Source organism: Centroberyx affinis, unplaced genomic scaffold (genome assembly GCF_046629955.1).
Source record: "Centroberyx affinis isolate AG114_WGS23_722 - 3 ecotype Tasmania unplaced genomic scaffold, CSIRO-AGI_Caff_v1 ptg002059l_1, whole genome shotgun sequence".
Classification (NCBI taxonomy): domain Eukaryota; kingdom Metazoa; phylum Chordata; class Actinopteri; order Beryciformes; family Berycidae; genus Centroberyx; species Centroberyx affinis.
The window spans coordinates 1-20,260 of record NW_027280392.1 but is presented as its reverse complement, the minus strand read 5'-3'; the positions used below and the strand labels follow the sequence as shown (position 1 = coordinate 20,260).

General features: G+C 42.7%; 3 protein-coding genes across 5 annotated transcripts; all 3 read right to left on the bottom strand.

The window, feature by feature from the left end:
• Window positions 1–203: 203 nt before the first annotated feature.
• Window positions 204–8,913, bottom strand: hmgxb4a (HMG box domain containing 4a). 3 transcript variants are annotated; one of them, XM_071531248.1, is made up of 13 exons: window positions 8,865–8,913; window positions 7,958–8,063; window positions 7,475–7,611; window positions 7,254–7,329; window positions 6,568–7,152; window positions 6,137–6,340; window positions 5,125–5,303; window positions 4,159–4,240; window positions 3,962–4,026; window positions 3,727–3,823; window positions 3,412–3,575; window positions 2,881–3,003; window positions 204–1,015 (listed from the first exon to the last, which is right to left on the bottom strand). In XM_071531248.1, exons 2-13 carry the CDS (start codon window positions 7,992–7,994, stop codon window positions 971–973), a joined length of 1,794 nt encoding a protein of 597 aa, XP_071387349.1. In that variant the 5' UTR covers window positions 7,995–8,063; window positions 8,865–8,913; the 3' UTR covers window positions 204–970. The 3 variants fall into 3 exon arrangements, with proteins under 3 accessions (XP_071387349.1, XP_071387351.1, XP_071387352.1); XM_071531250.1 differs by having other exon boundaries at window positions 7,958–8,036; window positions 8,865–8,908; XM_071531251.1 differs by lacking the exon at window positions 8,865–8,913 and having other exon boundaries at window positions 7,973–7,992.
• Window positions 8,914–9,234: 321 nt separating this feature from the next.
• ankrd54 (ankyrin repeat domain 54) lies at window positions 9,235–13,400 on the bottom strand. The gene is made up of 8 exons (XM_071531255.1): window positions 12,690–13,400; window positions 12,349–12,396; window positions 12,166–12,264; window positions 11,260–11,331; window positions 10,965–11,012; window positions 10,146–10,270; window positions 9,855–9,962; window positions 9,235–9,656 (listed from the first exon to the last, which is right to left on the bottom strand). The coding sequence occupies exons 1-8, from the start codon at window positions 13,066–13,068 to the stop codon at window positions 9,582–9,584; spliced, it is 954 nt and encodes a 317-aa protein (XP_071387356.1). The 5' UTR covers window positions 13,069–13,400; the 3' UTR covers window positions 9,235–9,581.
• A 207-nt stretch (window positions 13,401–13,607) lies between these two features.
• Window positions 13,608–19,304, bottom strand: foxred2 (FAD-dependent oxidoreductase domain containing 2). The gene is made up of 10 exons (XM_071531265.1): window positions 19,172–19,304; window positions 18,280–18,497; window positions 17,866–18,171; window positions 17,503–17,754; window positions 16,676–17,017; window positions 16,244–16,410; window positions 15,900–16,065; window positions 15,049–15,275; window positions 14,723–14,893; window positions 13,608–14,185 (listed from the first exon to the last, which is right to left on the bottom strand). Exons 2-10 carry the CDS (start codon window positions 18,492–18,494, stop codon window positions 13,953–13,955), a joined length of 2,079 nt encoding a protein of 692 aa, XP_071387366.1. The 5' UTR covers window positions 18,495–18,497; window positions 19,172–19,304; the 3' UTR covers window positions 13,608–13,952.
• Window positions 19,305–20,260: the final 956 nt, after the last annotated feature.

The window sequence follows — 20,260 nt, the reverse complement described above, 5'->3', positions numbered from 1 at the left end:
AAAAGCAGTTTTGCCACACTTCATATTACCAATAAGTTCAATGCAATGAAGCTTAATTTGATTATTGTGCTTGTGCATGTTAGCAAATAGTTATCAATATCAAAACAATTTATTATGATATAAATTCCACATTGCCTAGCCTTACCTGATGTTTCATTTATTAAAGATGAAAAGCAAAGCTTCAATTGGAAATGTATTGTTTTTATTGTTGCCATTTCCATTGCCTAGTGGAAATGCATGAATGTGAAGCTCTGACTGACAGTGTTGTGCTTAAAAAGCTCTTGATTACGACAAGGTTGCACCTAAAAGTGTTTTCTATCACATCTCAAGTTCTACAGTACAATCAAAATCTAAGTCCTGTATGCATGGTAAAATAGCACATGTATAAAACAGCAAGGCATGACAGTACTTGCATGGCAAAAGAAATAATAAGCAGTTGTCAAATATATTATTCTTATGTTGTGTTGATGATGAGCAAAAGAAACTTGGACCCTGACTTCACTGTTTCTGTACATTTGAGTAAAAAAAATATCCTCTAGACCGTCATCTATGAACGTGTAGACTTGTATGTACATAACACGCTTGCAGCAGTCATACATTAACAGTCAAAGACACTAAAACAAACTAAAACACACACACCCACACGTACATACATACAGTATATACACACACTCCATTCATTACAGAAACAAACTGTGTAGTAACAGTAAAACCAAGCCGACATGCCGAGAAAGATTAAGGTGTTCAGTAAAATGTTTCCTTTAAAAATATAACAATTAGAAAATCAACAGAAAAGGTTTTTAAAAAATACACTTTAAAAACATATCGATACTAGAAATGTCCAAGTTTTCAGATGCCAAGCAGTGGCTTAAATAAAAGTCCAAGAGCCACTCCTTTAAAGGACACTTCCACTCAAATCTCTTCACTTGCACTGCCAAGTCACACAGAGGAACGCTCGTCTGTCCTTCACTCACAGCCCAGGCATGATGTAGGCAATGTTGTCCAAAGTGTTTGACTGACAGGAAAGAGGGAGAATAATATTAGAAAACTGCAATAAAAGCGCATGTGATTGTGGTTCACATATTTCAGTCCTAGATGCATACAAATGGGTTGAAGATTTGTGTTTTATACAGTATAAGCATTCAGATTCCACGACTTTAACCCAGTTCAGTTACATTGGTTAAACTGAATTTAATTTGCAAAAGAGGTTTGACTAACAAGTTGAACGCACGGCACATAGAACAACTCATGCGGTGCCTGGGGTTATATTAGAAAAAAAAAGAAGAAGACGGCTTGAGGGAAAGGAGGGAACACATAATGACACAATTAACAAAGTGAGTAGTAACGTTTATGTTGAAAATGTTTTGAGTGGTTAAATGTGAAGTTATTGCATCTTCAAAAATCCTCCCTTTTTCACAGGAAGTTTCAGACTAACTCAGGTAAACGCGTCACAACTGAATTTGGGGCTTTCCTCACTAAAGAATGACTAAAATCCATCCAGTCAGGCCAGCTTGCAGCATTTGAAGTGGAAAGTCTCCAGTCAGCAGGTTTGAATCATTTGAATTAGAGGAGTCTGTGTTGTCGTCAAACAGGGTCCAGTATTGTGACTGTTCTGCCTGTGAGAACTTAGTCTCCAAATGAATTAAATTTAACTAATTCAACTTTTAACTAAACTACACTTGCAAAACACTGTGAAGAACGTACTCTTATCCTGAGCCATAGTAAAAAACAAAATCATTAAAACTGAATATGGGACCTTTAATGAAACTACTATCAAACTACCGCAATATAAGTGGTTCAATCAAGTAGTTTACTGAACTACATTTTCACAGTTGTTGATTACAACATGAATGAAGACAGGAACATTTACAGATTAAAAATACAGGACAACTTGTGCCACAAATAAACTTTCTTTGCAACGCTAGTTTGTCATATACTCTTCAGTTCTGATTTCAAGACCTGCTAATCATTTTGAGAGAAGCACTACAGCCCTCACTTATTGTGTGCCTTTAATCTTAAAATAAATGTTTGTCCATTTTATCCAAAATCTGTATTTATAATTTTGAATGCTGCACTAGCAGTAAAAATCAACCTAAATCCAGACTAAATCATGTACATATGCAGTTGGGTAGGTGGATAAGTGGATCTCTGCATGCATTAGGAATATGGAATGACAAAATGAGCTCATGTGCTTCTCACACATATTTTAAATTTGCATCTTCAGAAAATGTTTCCCCAATGTTTTATTCCTCTGAGCACTTTGTTCACTTTGTTTTAGAGGACAGAATATGGAAAGCACACTTGAAGTTGCTTTACTTGTGAAGCATGCAGTGCAAGACAGCAGACAGACAGTATATATTTAAACAAACTAGAATACAAAGTCGGCTTGTTCGGCTCCATTTGTTTAACAGAAAGCACATGCAACCTGTGATTTCCACTGGAGGGCACCATCAAATGTGGGTGTTATTGTGCTTGACAACATGTGTTTCACATTGGGTTATGCACTCCTATAGACGGGAAGGAAACTTTCATGAATTTGACAAGTTTCTTATTAGAATTCAACTCTTGAATTTACAGTGGTTTCAACAATGGCAACACAAATGAGGGACAATGTTGCATGTTGTGACTTTCTGTGGTGCAGCTGGTCTTTTGAAACCTGACAAATAATTCTAAGTTTACATTTCATTTTTGCTCCGCTTCATTAACAATAGGAAGGTTTAGCAATTCAGGGGTTGGTTCTTTTGTTGTTGTTGTTGTTTTGTTTGAATCAATGATTGGGCCTTTGGGAAATACTGAGCTTGAATATAAATCTGAAACAGTTATGAAGCTGAAACCTCCATAATTATATTCACATAAGACATATAAATGCAAATACTATACCAGAACATTTCGAGGACATCCGTTTAGTTGTGGTATCTGCGCTGTGAGACAGGTCAGCGGCCCCAGGGCGCACAAGATGGAGTCCAGAAGTACAGACAGACTCCCTGACACCGCCACCATCCCCTAACATAGAGGAAAAATCAGTTAGTCACATGGCTTAACATGTTTCACTGCATCTTAATGTAATACAATACAATACATACAATAACACTAAAAGTGCCAGCTAAATGTTGCTATCAGAGACACTTGGTTCCAATACAAAGTTAAATTACTTTATTCCTATTAAGTCTATTTTATCTTGGTCATATTCGCCAGTGTCATTGAGACCTTGTTTAATTAACCTAACACAATTTTGTTATAATTAACTCAAGGCATTGTTATTGTTAAGTTTATGGTGTAAAGCATTTTGTAAAACTGTTGTGAAAAGTAGTCTACATAATGTTTCTATTGTTGTGTGGAGGTATACGGTGAAAACCAATGCAGAGTATAAACAGACACTGCATATTGGCCTGTGAATGAGTGCAAAGTAACCTCCGTTTCCTGCAGCCGGTGGCCAATCAGGGACAGAGATTCTCCTAGCAGCTGCAGGTGAGCGGCTGCATCGATGGGATCAACGTCTGGGACCCGCGCCGGCGACAGGGACATGCTGCCGGACGCTCTGGTGGGCGACACCATCCCAGCTCCCATTCCTACACCTTTCAACAGGGAATGAGATACAAAGACGACAGTGTAAGACATAGGAACACTGAACTAATTAAAGGTGCAATATCAAGAAGTTTGCAATTTATCCAACTGAAACCTCTGAAGTTAGTTTCACTCAAACAAGAATGGTTGAAGGATCACTACCTTTGCTTTTGCCGTCAGTGGAGCTCTTGCGTTTGACGGTGGTGGCCTCAGCTTTGTTCTGTTTGTGCTGCAGATACTGGGCTTTCTGCCTCCAAACCTGGACAAGGGAACGAACAGAAAACACATGGGGCATTTAGTGCACCACCACAACTGCAAGCATGGGGCTGGAATGACATAACATTGGATGGACTTCCAAAGCTTTTTTCGACATGGATTAAGTTTGAACAAAACTTACTAGTTTGTCTTTCTCAGGCATGGCCTTCCAAACTTCTGCCAACTTTTTGCTGAGCTCACCAAAGACTGCAGATCAGACATACAAGCAGTTTGTTTGAATAGATTCTTTCAGTAATGTTTGATCCCTTACAACCCACAAGGGGACAATATGCAAAGCTGTGCCATTATAATGGAATTATAGATTGATGTTTCACCCACCTAGTCCTGGCTGTTCTGCATTTATGTTGACCCTGTATTCCTTACAAAACACTTGATATGCTGTTGTGTTTTTCTTCTTGGGCTGAGAGAGGAAAAGGAAACAGACCATGAGTGTTAGAAATGGAGGAGGCTGGAACACTACTTAGCTTCTCATAGTTAAAGAAAAAAAGTTGGGTGCTCTTTCGACACAAGTCTTAGGACTTGGAATCTAAAAGCACTCCAATAGTTATTTTATTGGTTTTTCTCTGTTAATATGGGGTTATTAACATTAAGCAATGCATTCGGCACCATGGCTTTCAGCAGGCTAAAGGTGCAATGAGATTTTTACAGTCCAATAGTACAAAATGACCATAATAGGCTGCATGGGTTTGATAGGGATGTTGATCAATAGCAGGAACTAAAGGATTACTTCAACGGGTGCCGAGATTTCTGGCTTTCAAGGAAGTTCTGGAAGTTTTCAAAACTCAGTTTTATGCCCGGACTCTGTTTTGGAACAAAACACCCTGCCTGTTGAAAGTTCAATCCACTCCAACATCTCCTCCCCACAACCTACTGGCATTTTCAGCTGTTCAATGATGAACGATGGCGCCATGAGCAAGCAACTGGCGTTGCAAGACATATCGTTATCAAGCCAAAAAAAGCAAATGACAAAGCAGTGTCATTATTGAAGTATTCTGTATCATGATATATTAACTCTTTAGGAGACGTTTCTGTTGGAGCTCATCTCTATTGTGAAAATATGACTTTATTATTTGTGTCAGTTACAGGCCAGAAGCTGCACCAGACACGTGTCTTTTTTGTTGCAATTCCTTGGTTGTCGATAGAGGTCAATAAAAGTCATAGATTACTTAATGCCACTTTAAGAAAGGTAATTGCCAAGTCAAAATACAAAGTAATGACAGCACACATATACAGTATGAACAATTGGCATCAATCCTAAGGAAATAGCATTGAACAGGATCCTACCTTATCTTTTTCCTTCTCGTGCTTTTCCCTCTCCTTCTCCTCCTTCTTTTTCTTCTTCTCTATCATTCCGTCATTGCCTTGATGGTGGTGGGGAGGAATGGGGGTGCCCATGGCATACATCGGACCAACAGCACTGTGGGTGACAGTGGGATGGGAGTGGCTGTGTCCCCTGGACGGGTCTGAAGACGGTCATTCAGGAGACCAAAACAGAAGGGATAAAACAACAAAGGTTAAGGGTTTATGAAATTAACAATGTATAGACTTAAGAAATGTCAAAATACTAGGGATGTAACAATACATTCAGCTAATGATTTGGTTCGATACATGATATTGGGGTCATCATTCAATATTATCACAATATTTTGAGCAAAATCTGGATGAAAACATTTTTAACTGAGAAAATACCTTAAACAAACAATACCTAAACAAAAACAAAAAACTTTTAAGTATACATCTCTGCAACCAGGGAAATTTCTCACTAGAAAAGTAGTGCAAAGAGAAAAAAAACAACATATAACCATGTACCAGAACCTGGAATTTTTCATTGTGATGTTGTTGCAGTGTGTTGCTAGTGAAAATCCAAATTGCTGCCACACAGCAGACTTAAAACTTGATTCCATTCCAGTTTCGCCTGAGTCCATCTTGTTGCCTACTTTGTCTGCACAGTAGTGAGTTCAGCTGGGCTCACCAGAAGTGTGATGACCCAAACTAAAACTTGCTAGCCTTGCGCTCTCTAGTGTTCAAACAATACAAAAGAGAAAAGACCTTTCTGAATATAATTTCTTAGATATTAGACCGCACCTGAAATCACAAACATTTTTTCAAACTCTACTACACATAACGTCAAATTTTTGTATTGTGAATTCTCATTTCACAAACTTTTGTTACATCCCTACAAAATTCTGAACCTGAAATTAGTTCATACACACAACACAGGAGAAGGGGAACTTAATCAGTTCTTGGGTTATAATGCACATGAACGGAGACAACTACAACTTTCACATCCACACACCTCCAGATCCTTTGCTGTGTTTCTTCTCCCTTCCACTTTTCTCTTTGTCCCTGTCTTTCTCTTTGTCCTTTTTCTTCTTGCTTTTCTTGCTCTTCTTCTTCTTCTTTGACAGATGTGTGTATGAGTCATCTATAACCAGTTCTCCTGCCTCCAGTTCCCCCCCAGATGAAGAGCTATCATCTCCCATGCCACCTCCATAGTGACCTGTATAGCAACAGAGAACAGCAGAATGAGCATTAATAAAATAAAAAAAAACAGAAATTAACAGATTCAGGACATGGAGGTCTTATCAGTTTAAACAAAAAACAGACAGTATATATTAAGTTGGGTCTGTGAACATACAGTATGTTCCATCGTGCTGCTCTATGGAGTTGATAGATCGATTTATTGGGGAATAAATACGATAGATGCCTCTCAAGGAATGTTCTTACCTTCTACCTCCACCTCTTTCCCCACCACAGGCAGTGGATCTCGATTCTGCTGCATCTTCTTCTTGGGCAACTTGGAGAGCTGCATCCGGTCTCTGTCCTTCTCTTTCTTCACCCCTCCTTTGGACGAGTGGGGGGTGAACGGGAAGCTCTCTCCTTCCTCTTTCTCTGGCGACATGATGAGCTTCATCTTCAGCCCGTCGGCCTCGCGTAACGTCAAGGGCTCCTCTTTGGGGGTTCCGCCGTGGAACAGAGACGACTTTGACGAAGAGGACGAGTGCTTCTTGGAGGAGGATGAAGACGAGGTCACGGGGCGGGAGTGAGAGAAGGCGTGGCTCCCTTTGCTTCCGCTGCTGTTGCCCTCGCGTTTACGGTCCTTGGAGGAGTGGGAGGAGAAGGAGGGGTAGGAGGGTTTCTTGTGCAGGTGGGGACTGGGGTCTGTACCTGTGGCCAGGGGCGAGGTGATGGCCTGCAGGAGGCCCATAGCTGTATCTGTCGGGTGGGAAGACGAGGGGGAAGACAGCGGCGGAGAGCGGTCTGCAGACTTGCGCTTCTTTTTATGGGGAGGCGGACCTGAACCTTCATGGTCTGATACATGGAAGAGGGAAGAGAAAAAAACTGATGCAGTTAGAAAGTCAATTCTATTGACAATAAAAAAATATTATTATATTGAAATATCTGCCTCTCACCTCTGTAATAGTAGTCATCACTATGTTTCTTCTTCTTTTTGTGCGAGTCCCCTCCCAGCATGAAAAGTTCTGAGTCCTAATTTGGAAAGACAGAGCGGCTCTCCATTTAACAACTCATAGAACCTGAGGTGCAAAAATTACAATGTGTGAAGTGACACAATGTCTTAAAAGCTTTCTAATGGTATCAAACTAAGTTATTATGGAGAGATTAGATGACCTACCTTGGGCCGTTTCTTGGAGGACTTGCGGACCTGAGCAGCGATCTCCTCCTCTTCCCTGAGCAGGTCCTTGTACGACCTCCTCTTCTCTCTCTGGCTGCGACCAGCTACTAGGCCTCTGTCTCCCTCCATACCCACATCTGAGAAAAGCATGACATGACAATTATAATCCCTACCTTGACTATAAAAACATGACACATTTGGACTCTCGCCATGGAATGACAACAAAATGTTTTGCATATGATGGGTTTCATCACAATCGGGTCTCTTGGCAAGCACTCCCTTCTTTGTACAAACTAAGAGCCCAGTGATTTTTAAATAAACATAACAGGGATTGGACTTGCAGTTTTCTTATCACTTATCACTGTGGTATTGACTGCACTGCAGAAATGTGATTCACTTTAATAATCGAGTACCATAGGGACACAGTAACTATATAACTACATAACTACATAACTACATAACTACATTATAGGCAGACATTACCCATCCCTCCTTTACTCTTGATCTCCTCAAAAGCCATGAGTCCTCCTTTCCCAGCAGGTTTGCTCGTCACAGGACGTCACTGACAACATGAAGACAGGACAATGACCTGTTCAGTGAATACCAACAAAGGAAACACTTATTTTAAGATGCAAGTTAAAGTGCTGTGTATCAAAATAACAGCCAAGACATAGCAATTAGAACAGTTTATACCACTGCTCAGAATAGAAAGATTTCAACGAAGTTGAAAAACTAAAACTTGTGTCTAGATTTTCATATCTGGTAGCCAAGTGCATTACCTAGACTGCAGACATTCAGCAAAGACTTCTTGTTTCAAGCAGACTTAAATCCATAAGTTAGATATTTGGGTGCTAAAACTACTACAACTTAGTCCCATAATGAGCAGTCATAGGATCTTATGTTTCAGGTCGGGTGTTGAACAGGGACCACAGCAAACAGGAGGAGCTGCATGTAAACGGGACACTCTCAAAAGTAGAGAAGCTGTTGACGGCCAGCTACTTGAGAAAAACCCAAATCTGCAGTCTATCACGGTAATGTTGCTCTCTATCATTTACAATGCAGTAGAACAAAATTGATAGACAAATTCCCGCCTACTTTCGTAAAGACACACAAACACACCCCCTTTCCATTCACTTTGAGTCCCTAACTCCCAACATTTCCAGCACTTGAACCGGTCTCCCTGAATGTGCGCTTAGCTTCCCGGGCAGAGCCGCTACCGGCAGCCCGGGGCTTTCAAACACAGCTAGGCCCGGGTCTCCCTAAGTGGCCAAACACAGTGACTTTCATGCATTTAACTCTGTATATGTATTCGTCCACACTGGGGTGGCAGCATGTGAATTTTATAACCACCAGGAGATATGAAAAGAATGCATTTATTAAATTTTACTACCTCTATGGATTCACCAATTTACGCGGGTCCGGTCGCCATCTTTGATATCGGGGAACAACAATACGTGTCGGCCGGGGGAGGGACTTAACCAGTGGAGCCAATCAGCGTAGAGGAAAAGTAGCCATATTAGGAATACATTCTATCTAAATCAATAATATAGATGTATGAGGATACAATGTATCCTGTTTCCAACGTGACACAATTACAAAGACCATTTACTTTTAATGTCATGACAACGCAACTAGAGCCCTGTTGGATGAAATAGATAGATAGATAGATAGATAGATAGATAGATAGTCTATTCATACACACATTCTAATCAAATTAGATATACATAGCAGAGAAGACAATGTTTCACAAATATACCCAAAGATAGTTTATTAAATGATTGATTCAGATATATCCATTTACAACAATAACCCAAATCCATTTTTACAATACAGTCCACATATAAACATAGCATGCAATGCAAGAGAAAAGGCAGCGTGATATAAAGATGCTGAAACCGATACAACAGTCAAAATGTATTGAGTGATTTTCATGATCATGTTTTTAATCTTCTCCACAAAACGTAGCTCATATTCATTGGCAAAAAGAGAACATGTCTGCACAGACACAGCTGTGACTCTCTCACTCTTTCTCTCTCTCTCTCTCACACACACACACACACACACACACACACACACACACACACACACACACACTACTCTACCCCGTCTACCTATCCCCCAAATTCTGCTTCTGTAGACTGAGTGATGTGAAGCTGGCCAACAAGTCAGTCACCTCATCCACCTGAAGAAAAAAAAAAAAAAAAAAAAATATACATGACTTATTGGAAAATACATACATATAAATATGCAGTAAATCAACATTATGTGTAATTCTCAGGGACAGACACATCTCAATCTATTTGCAGAAAAAAAAAATAGGTTTGCAATTGATGAGTGTGAATCTGAGGAGCATTCAGTTCAGTATGTCTGCAGGTCTCACCTGTTCTTTGGTGCGTGTGTGCTGCAGCTGTGTTGAAATGTGCTCCAGCCTCTCTCTAGCCTCACTCTGGCCCATCAGGTTCAGGTACTCCCTCAGCATTTGAATAATCTGTAAAGGCAGGACAGGTGTAGAGATTAGCAAGTGTTCCTGCCTTAAACCCCGGCATCAATTAACTCAAGCCTGAAAATTAGGGAAGGCAGAAACAATCCTGTCAAGATCGTCAGAATTTATCTGTACAAAAACGCCAAGTCATGATTGGTGAGGTCAGTCGAGTCAGTAAAATCCCTCTACCTGTGTGACTTCCCCTCTCAGGGTTTCTAAGCTGCGCGAGTCTCCCTCCTGCAGGATGTTGAGCTTGGAGCGGGCCAGGTGTAGAGGGGTCCTGCCTGCTCGGTCTAGGGCGTCCACACGCGCTCCTGAACAGAAACATCAACAACATACTCTCAGATTGTTATAAATGCTTATTACACCGCTTTGTTGAATACTCATTTGTAATTGGAATGTGAAGGCGTTCTCAGGTCTTTTTCTGAATAACAGACTGCTGTTACTTCACTCCACAGACAAGAAGTCTGATTGTTTTTGTTGATTTCTAATCATATTAACCAGCAACACCTTATGCCAAAAATACGTTGGTTACTGCAGACAAACACTGGATTATTTTTCCAATATTATTCCATATTTTTTATTTTTTTCATTATCTGGATTTTATGCAGTTTTATGTGTGTGCAAATAAAATAAAATAAAATATATTACTTTTAATTACTTCAGAACGCACAAAACCTTTGATTGCTGGTGAAAGGCTAAACAACAATCTTACCGGATTTGTTTACGTTGCTATGGTTGCAGTTCTTACAATGAAGCCCATGGATGCTAGTCATGCTATCATGAAATGGATGCAGTCCTGAACTACTTTTTGGCAGAATCTTGTCAATTATGTTAGTTTGTAATGAAATCATTTTTAATCAACATCTTGTGACAAATGATGAATGCCTTTGGTAAGCAGCCATCTAATAAGCAGGATAATATACAAGGAACCTGATTGTGTACAGTATTTTTTTTTTTTTAAACATAATTCAACACCTCTACAATAGTGTCCTTCTGGGTTCTCACCTCCTCTCAGCAATGTGGTGATAACAGGCACGTGGTTGGTACAGGCCGCTGCAGACACACAGGATGAAATGGGCATGTTACAACGGTCGTAAAGCTCTTAAAATGCAATCAGGATGCACAGAAGAAAATGACGCGGACACTTTTTCTTGTGTCATTCTGTAGTGTAACTGTTCGCATTAACAGGTGTGACTCCGCAGCAGCTGCACAGCGTGTGTCAGAGTGAAACCACAGTGATGTGCATGACTGACCTCAGTGCTACAGATGTGACATGCCATGTGCTGTTGTGCTGTCTTACCCAGATGGAGAGGGGTATTCCCCAGACCATCCCGCTGGTTGGGGTCAGCGCCGTAGCTCAGAAGCAGTTGCACTGCAGCCACAAGGAGGGGCGTACGAAAGAGAACATTGCAGCTGTTAAAGATTTACTGTAAACTGTAACTGATGCTCAAACCCAGAGCCGCATACAAACAATCCAACTGTAGAAAAAGTATTTATGAATATCGTAATTGCATGCTGCCTGGTAAAGAACAATTGCAATGGGCAACAATACAATACTAACAACTGGAATAGGGTAGAACCTACAGTGAAACCACAGGACCCCACTTGAATTAGCTTATCATGTAAAGATCTTCTTCCCCTTCTACTCTTAATACAAAAAAAAAAAAAACTGTAATTCTACAAATGCTACTTCCTATTAAAGGCTCAGCTGATGAAGACTGTGATATACAGACTAAACAAGTGCAATGAACAACAATAAAGGAACTAGAAAAGTAGAGAAGATTTTTCAAACTAGGCGGAAGGATAACTAAGCAAAGTTCAGCGCAGGTAACAGAGTACCTATTGATTAACCCATTAATTAATGTGATAGTTTATTGATCCCTATTGAGATTTATTCTTTTTATTGTAGGTCAGATTGCAGGGTCAGCTACAAAACAGCTGGGAGAGATTCAGCAGGACGGATGCTTGCTGACACAGTGACACAGTGAACTGTTGTCCTCCGGTTGAAAGATGCTCTGTCTAACCACTATGCCAACTTGCTGCATAGATGACACATGATTTCCTATGGTGCTGTCATGACATTATAGCAACAGCATCACTGTGAAATGTTGTGCCTTGCTTCTACAAGATGCTCTCTTACTGAACAGACCCTGATAATGCAATATAAGCTACAGACGATCACAGGAATCAGCTGTGAACAACATACCGATGCTCTCATTGCCGTTGCAGGAGGAGAAGTGGAGGGCCGTCCGTCCCTTGTCATCTGCTGCACAGGGGTCTATGTCGTCCTGCAGGAGCTTTCGCACTGGGAAAACACAACATCAATCTCCATCATCCACACAGGTCTTCACATTACCCACATGTCACTCTGTCACCTCATGGTTCGTACCTGTGTCAATGTCATTGCCATTCGCTGCTTCTCTCAGTCTTTTCACAGCTGCGGGGGTGAGAAATGCAAAGTAAAGGTATATTAATACAGATTTACGACTTGGTGAAGGGCTCAATTTGCATGGGATCAGAACAGCAGACAAAGGCAGCGTTCACAGCCACGTTGAATGTACACTTTTATGATTAGCAACTGGTTTGTAGCTGTATTTAACTGGTGCTACTTTTCACCACACTGTAACGTCTCTCTCTCCCTCTCTCTACTCACGCACACCTATTTTTTCTTTTCTTTTCAAATTGTAGACCATGTAGCTGCCCGTGTCACATGCAAACAGTTTTCCTTACCATAAATATCTTTCCCAATAGGACCAACACTTCGCACTCTGCCGTGTCGCCTCGCTCTGCTCCCGGTCATCTTCCCCAGCTTGCTCGCCACGCCGCCGGCGCCCAGTTCAGCCCGACCCGGTTCCCACAACAAGTGCAGGTACCGCAGCTCCTGGTCGTCTCTCGCTCCGGCTCGACCCAGCACCACGCTGCCCTCCCCAATCCCGCTTATCCCAAACCCGACCGCGGTGCCCCCGTCCATCCTTTCCGCGGCAGCCTTCGGCTCTCCGTCCCTCCCCGGGGCTTCACCCTGGGGTGCGGGCTCCACCGTGTACTCCCCCTCGGAGCTGGATCGATCATTGTCCGAGGCTGTCGCAACGATTGGGCTCCACCCGTCCATGTTTACCGTAACATATGGAGGCTGTGGTTTGGACGAAGCTCGTTACATATGGTTCCTACTCTTGCCAAGGCGAAAAGGAAATAAAATCGTCATTGCTATCGGGAGTTAACTTTGAATATGGCATTTCCTCCGTTAGCAGCGTTTGCGGCATGGCACGGCACGGCGCGGCGCGTCAAAACACAGAAAGCCCCCTTCACCGTCTTACCATCCTGGGTCATTAAAATACTTCCAGAGTCCAAGATCTGGTACCTCAAAGAGCCAAAATGTCCCCTATTTCACATTTTCCATTTCATCGAGTAAAAGTAGTAAAAGGCACACCCATTGTACAGTCAACAGTCTGCAAACAGCAACGACCAATCAGATTCCGCGTTGTTCGTCTGCCTCTCGTCCAATCGGATCAACGCAACCAGGCGGCCAATCAGATAGCCCCCGTGCTGGGCCAGTGATTGTTCTGCACATGCATATCGTAGAAATCATTCATATTCAGCAGGAGCTATTTTAAAACTGAAGAGAAAAAAGACACAGTATATCGTCTCTCTTTAATGTGTGGTTTAACAGCAAAAGTAAATTAATATTTGAGTCACTATACATTGTATAAAAAATAAATACTGCATAATCAATAGAATTTTATATCATGAAAACCCACCATACCCTCCACCTATACAGCCTAGTATACATAAACATTCACATTTTCATCTTATAAAAAATGGCACACTTTGATGTAACAGACAAATATTTTGTGAGGAATAACAACCAGGGAGCTTTCAGAGGAAAAGGTACCTTTCCATAGACTTAGGGCTTATGAGGAGAATTATGAAGAGTGACGGAGGTAGAGAGTCTGAGGGACCTAGAAAGTGTCACAGGCATAGCTTTAAGTAAAACAATCAGAAGTCAAGTTTCAGTCCTGAAGACATGGAGGCTGCGGCTCGTGTCAGGTAATCGGGGAAGGAGGGGTCGTCCTCTGATGCGTCGGAGTCCTGCTCAGCAGGCATCAGCCCGGCGTCCCGGGCGTGCCGCCACAGCTGGCTGGTGCCAACAATGCCCTGCTTCTTCAAGTATCCTTGGCGACAGAACAGAGGCGGCTTGCGATGGGTGAGGGATAAGCGGAAACATGATTCTACGAGACAGAGGAAAATACAGGGTCGAGTTACACCACGATTTGCTTTGTACTATGAGTGCAAATAACTTACTGTACATGTTTAAAGGGAAAATCCACCCTAAAACACTTAAACACTGTTAAAAAAAATAGCTATTGGCGATGTATCTTGACTTTCTGGGCCTCTCTGGGGGTTATCAAAAGGCATTCTGGGAAATGTAGGAAATAACTAACTGAAGTAGCAGTAGACGAGGTGGGCTGAGGGAAAGTGGGTACACCAAAAAAGTAAATAGCAACATTTCATCACAAAATAACTCCTGGACTGCATTGAATATCACAGATAGATGATATATAACAGTGTAAGAGTATCTGAGGGTGGAATTTTCCTTTAAGGAATTAAGGCATATAAGGTCAGCGGTGTGGTGGGATGTAAACGTTTATATGAAATTAAACAATGTGTCAACGTGGCATGTCTACCCTGGCAATACTGCCACATATAAACCAGGTGACATGTACTGAGGGCCTGGTCACAGATCAGCTGGCAACATGCTGCACTACCTGCATAGAAGGCCCTGAGGTCAGTCTGGACACAGTGTTCCAGGAAGCGTCGCAGTGGCTGGCTGTGAGATATGGGACCGTCCCACTCTGTCAGGAAGTCCTCAATCATGTGATGAATTGCCTTGGGCCGTGGCAATGGCCAACCAGAGGGACGGTGCCTCATGTCTCTCTCTGGGGAAAAAAACATTACCACTGATTGTTGACAAAGAAAAGGGATTATTTTGACTGTCCCCTTTTCACTGAAGCATCACTACGTGGCAAAAATGCAGTGATGTTTTCTTAAAAAGTGCATTAACTTTTTAAAGGCAAAAAGCATCCCTCCTCACCAGTAGGAAGTGTGTCATAGTAGTACAGAACAGGGTGCAGGAAGTTGGACTTCCAGGCGCGGGTCCACTCAGATTCTGCCCTGCCGGGGCCCAGAGAGTCGGTGCGGTTCAGCCCGTACTGCAGGACTAGAACCAGCAGTCCATGCTTGGAGACCTCACGGCCCGAGAGAGAGGAGAGCTGAGGCAAGGCCTGGACTGGAAACTCCTCCAAGTACTCACAGCGAGAGCTTAGAGTCAAGGAGAGAAGAAGGCACCAGAGATGTGATGAACATAATAAGGGCTTTGTTGTCCAGACAGGATTACTTTACTGGAAGAGGTCAGGTGATGTAATTTTCAGCAACATAATTCAGTGATTTTAGTCCTGTGTGGAACACCATTATTTGTGATGAGCAGGGCATCGGTCCTTGCAGTGAGTAATAGTTACAGGATAAACAACTTGCTGTCTCAGTTCCCACGTCATCTGTCAGTTTTATTACCGCCTAGGCAGTCTGTGCTTGTTGTAAAGTATAAATACTTTGCAAGACAATTTGACAAAAACTAACCAATACCCTTTTCAACTCTCACTGTGTTGCTGTGAAGGCGATCCATGTGAGCTGTGTGCTTTGAATATTATTTTCTGTGTTAAAAAAGTGTAGGCTGAAATAGTGTAGGACGTAGTTCCAAAAATTAAACACCTCTTCAGTAATTTTGGGGAAATATATTGTGATAGATGTATCCTGTGTAGATTGCTCATTGAAATCACTGATGAGCAATGTAAAAATAATTACATTATATTACCCATGTGACTACAATAAAAGATATGTTGGAAACAGCAGAGGTATTACCAGGGATGTCAAACATCATCCACTTACCCTTGAAGAAGTATGACATCACCAAGCACCCCAAACATTTGGTACGGCCCAGAGGCCTCGTTGACCCGCTTCAGAATCCAGGACTGCAGCTGAGTTGTCAACAGTTTTGTCGATGGCCACGGGTTGCTATGGTAACGATGCTCAAGTACACGATGTACAGCTCGCACTGTGGCAGAAAATTCATCCAGATAATTAACTGTATGTAAAATTAGTACAACACTTGATTACAGAGGACAAGCTGTAGCAAAGTTGAATATAACAGTAAGGATTTCTCTCTGAAAGTTATTGTACTGACATTACTTGCTCTGAATGCCACAGAATAACAAAATATCTGTTTGTTTCACCTGTATAACGGAAGCCGTGGATGAAGCCTCCAGCAGACGAGCGGTAGTCTCTGGAGTGGGCAGCAGTGCCCAGCACAAACAGGCCAGGGGTGCCCCGCCCCTCATACCAGGCCGTCACCCCCGGCAACCGACCTCTAGCACCCTCACTGCTGGGTGGGCGGGCAGAGCTTGGGAGATTATCAGTATTATTAGGAAATGTGAACATTATCTAAATGAAACAGCATGGGCTTTACTTTGAATGCCGATATGATAAAGGAGAAACTACTTCCACTGAAGAGGAGCTAAAGGCCATGTAGCCAACAGATAATAGGTGGAGAAAACACATTGAAAATATAACTCTCAAAACCATACAACAGAGCGTTACTACATAACTTATCACTCCTATGTGGATGTAGACACAATACAAAACTAATAAGCAGTGTTAAGCCATACCCATCAAATATGCTGAAGTTGAAGCGGAAGCCCAGGCAGCGAATCACGCGGTCGTACGGCTGCCGCAGAGAGAAGTTGTCATTGTGATACGCTGGCAGGTTGGCGGCCGTCACTCCGGAGCCGTTCCTCCCTTCCTTGCTGTCCAGGAGCTCAGCGAGGGTCAGGTACAACTGGCCCCCCCTCCTCCCCTTCCCGCCGGGTCTCCGCTCGCTCTGCTTTCTGCCTGATCTCCTCCTTTCATCCTCCTTTTGTTGTACCACAGCGATGTCCTCCAGGCCTCCCTCCACCAGCCCATCGAGGGACTTCAGCTGGTACGTGTCCAGCAGCTCATTGTTCACAGCTCTGAAAGAAAATAGGTCAATTTGACTTTAAAGACGCTGAAAAGCCGGCAAGCACTCGCCAGCGCAGGACAATTAGCGCAAAGCCGACATATGCAAAGCAGGGAGGAGGAGGTAAATCAAAATCTGTCATGGGAAAATAAGAGATAAGTAATAACTAGGGATGGGACGATATATATTGAAATTCAATATATCGCAAAACAAAAATGTGACAATACGTATCATGGGGCAGAAAAATGAATCGCAATATTAGCTCCACTTTATTCTGCTGTAGTAATCACAAACTCGCAAACTCCATCCAAATTGTATTATTTGCACTTTGTAATGACATTAATAAATAAATAGAATATAATCAGAAATAAACATAATTCTGCACAGTCACTTTGTTGCCACTGAGCTTTTATTTATTACTTCGTATCATGGTTGTATAACACTAACCATATCGCGTATCATCCCATCCCCAGTAATAACTACACTCACTAACAGTACCTGAGATCTCCGACATAGTGTGTTTGCCAAGCCAGTCGGACGGGGCTGGGACTGTAGAGGTGGACTCGACTCGCTCGTCCCAAGATGCTCTGCGCGGTTTCGAAGGCGGAGTTCCCCTTGCCCAGAATGAGCACGGCCTGGTCCTTGTAGTCCTCCGGGTCGACGGAGATGGACTCATAGCCCTCCACCAGGTCAGAACCGACAAACTGCACCTTCTGAGGGTCCCACAACCCCGTGGACACCAGGAGGACCCTGGGAGAGAGAAAGAGAGAGAGAGAGAGAGAGAGAGAGAGCGCAGTTACTTCCATCTTCCCTGAATGTTTCCTTTAGTTTCTATCTCAGGTGCAGTATTATGCTAAATACCTGCACGTATATTCCAGCCCACGCTGATCGGTCAGTATGTAGCTCCTGCCTGCGGCTGACTGCGCCGCCCGGACCGTTCCGATGTCCACACCGTACCAGACCCTCAGCCCAAGCTCCTTCACGAACATGGACAGGTAGAGGGGGTAGGCATCAGCGGGCGGGTAGAGCTCCCTGCTGACCCGCTGGAACAGGAGGTCGGGCCGGTCGCTCAGCAGAGAGTTCCAGTCGTGGCGCAGGTTGAACTCGCGGTTCCGCCGCCCCGTGTAGATCTTGTTGATGCTGATGAGCTTCCTGTGCCTGGGATAGCTGTACACACAGAACAGAACAGAGAGGAAGAGAGAGAGGTGATTCAGGAAGGTAGGATAAACACAAATAGCCTTTGATATGAAGCGATGCATGACAAGGTTAACCCACATGTTAAAGAAGCTGCCCGGTCCCGAGTTCCTCTCCAAGATGACGTAGTCTCTCTTAGCTCTGGAGAGGAAGTGTCCCATCTGCAGACCCGCAGGCCCGGCTCCGAGCACGCAGTAGTCATGGCGACGAGTGCTGTTGTGGCGGTGGTTGTCATAAGAGCAGTGGACAAGGCCAATCAGGATGCAAAGGAGGAGACGAGGCAGGCTGGAATCCATAACCTGCCAAATACGAGACAAAGTGGCCGAGGCAAAAGGTTCTTTAGGAATTCCATGGGAAGAATTACTTCAAGTTTATCCCAACATATCATAAAATCCATTCAGAAACTATCAGAACATCTGTTTGGGTAGCATGGAACTCTGCAGGACTTTGACTTTGTATTTGACTCTAACATCCTTTGACTGTCCAATAGGATCTAAAAGGATTGCTGCTAAAACATTATAGAACCCTGTTGTATTTGGAGCCAATGGCATAAAAACAATGCAGTAAACGGTCATTAAGATTTTCTGATACATGTGTACGCACGGCGATATTGGAAAATGGATTCATATGATTTGTATTACTTTACACAAACAAATAATTAATTTGAGCCATATAGGCAACATTCAATACATCCTGTAGGCATAGGTTATGGGACATACAAACATACAAATCTAACACAAAATCATCATGGCATCAAACCAAATAAGTTATTAACGACTCGAAACGGGTGAAAACATGGTGAACACAGCAGGCCCAGGATAAGTGCAGTATCCCCCTGCTCTCCATGAAACTTCCCCCTGTTATCACTCCATGTTAGAGGATGCGGCGGCTGCCATCGCCCGCTGAACCAGATGTGCGGTGTGCAAATCGATTTCTATTATTTACAGAACAAATCTGTAAACGTGTACCTTACCTTTTATGTCAGTCGATCCCTCGCACGCAAAATCCGCGGTGTAGCATTTAGCAAACCTGCCAGGAAAGCTACATGATGACAATTAGTTACATTTCATAACGCCTAGTGTGTGCCCCCCTCTGCAAATCTACTAGCACAGGCTACTTCCCCCTAGGATCAAGACAGACCAATGGAGGGCTGCGCGCAGAAAGGGGCGTGATTATTAGAATAGAATAGAATAGAATAGAATAGAATAGAATAGAATAGAATAGAATAGAATAGACAATTAACTTGTTTTCTGTTAAAGATGCCCAACATGATTCTACTTCTCTTTAAATGACTATGGTTCCTATTCTGGGTTATGTGTGCACTCATAAAGAAAGCGCCACATTATACACAACACTAACTGGGTCAAAAGGAATATGTTATGTCACCCATAGAACCTAACGCTATAGAACCACTGCAGATTATTATAAACACTTGTGGTAAGGTGCCACAGCATGTACACTGGGCTGCAGCTCCTGTGGTTGCAGCTCCTGTCTAGGTGTCTCCATACTTTCCAGGGTTGTAGGTCTTCAGAAAGGGAGAAAGGCAGGACAATTCAGACTCCTTGTTCCAGCCTTCTTCAAGCTGTATTGAATCCTGGGCAATACTGAAGATTAGGTTCTGGATACACTTGCTTTTTGTGTATCGGAAGGATTGGAAAGGCATTTAAAGCTGTTTGCTACAGCCACAAATCTAAATCTAAACCTTAGTGTGACTCAGCTTTTGATTTCTGCCTTCTCATGTTTTCTGACTGATTTCCTCAGTGTCACATGCATATCTGCTTTGTCATGTTAATGTGAGTCAGTAATCTCACTTCCCATTTGATTCAGCAGCCACAGTAGGCCATGATAGGAGAGAGGCATGTATAAAAGAGAAGGGACCGAACTGAGAGGCATCTGTACACTGTTAACTCTCTGAAGGAGGAAGTGAAGGCGACCAACATTACAAGATATATTTCAACAAACATAAAGGAGAGACCACTGCAATTTATCACAGGTAAATAAAAAAGTGTTTGTTATATGCATTGTTACCGACTTATTCTTATTAACTGTGATTTTAAACATA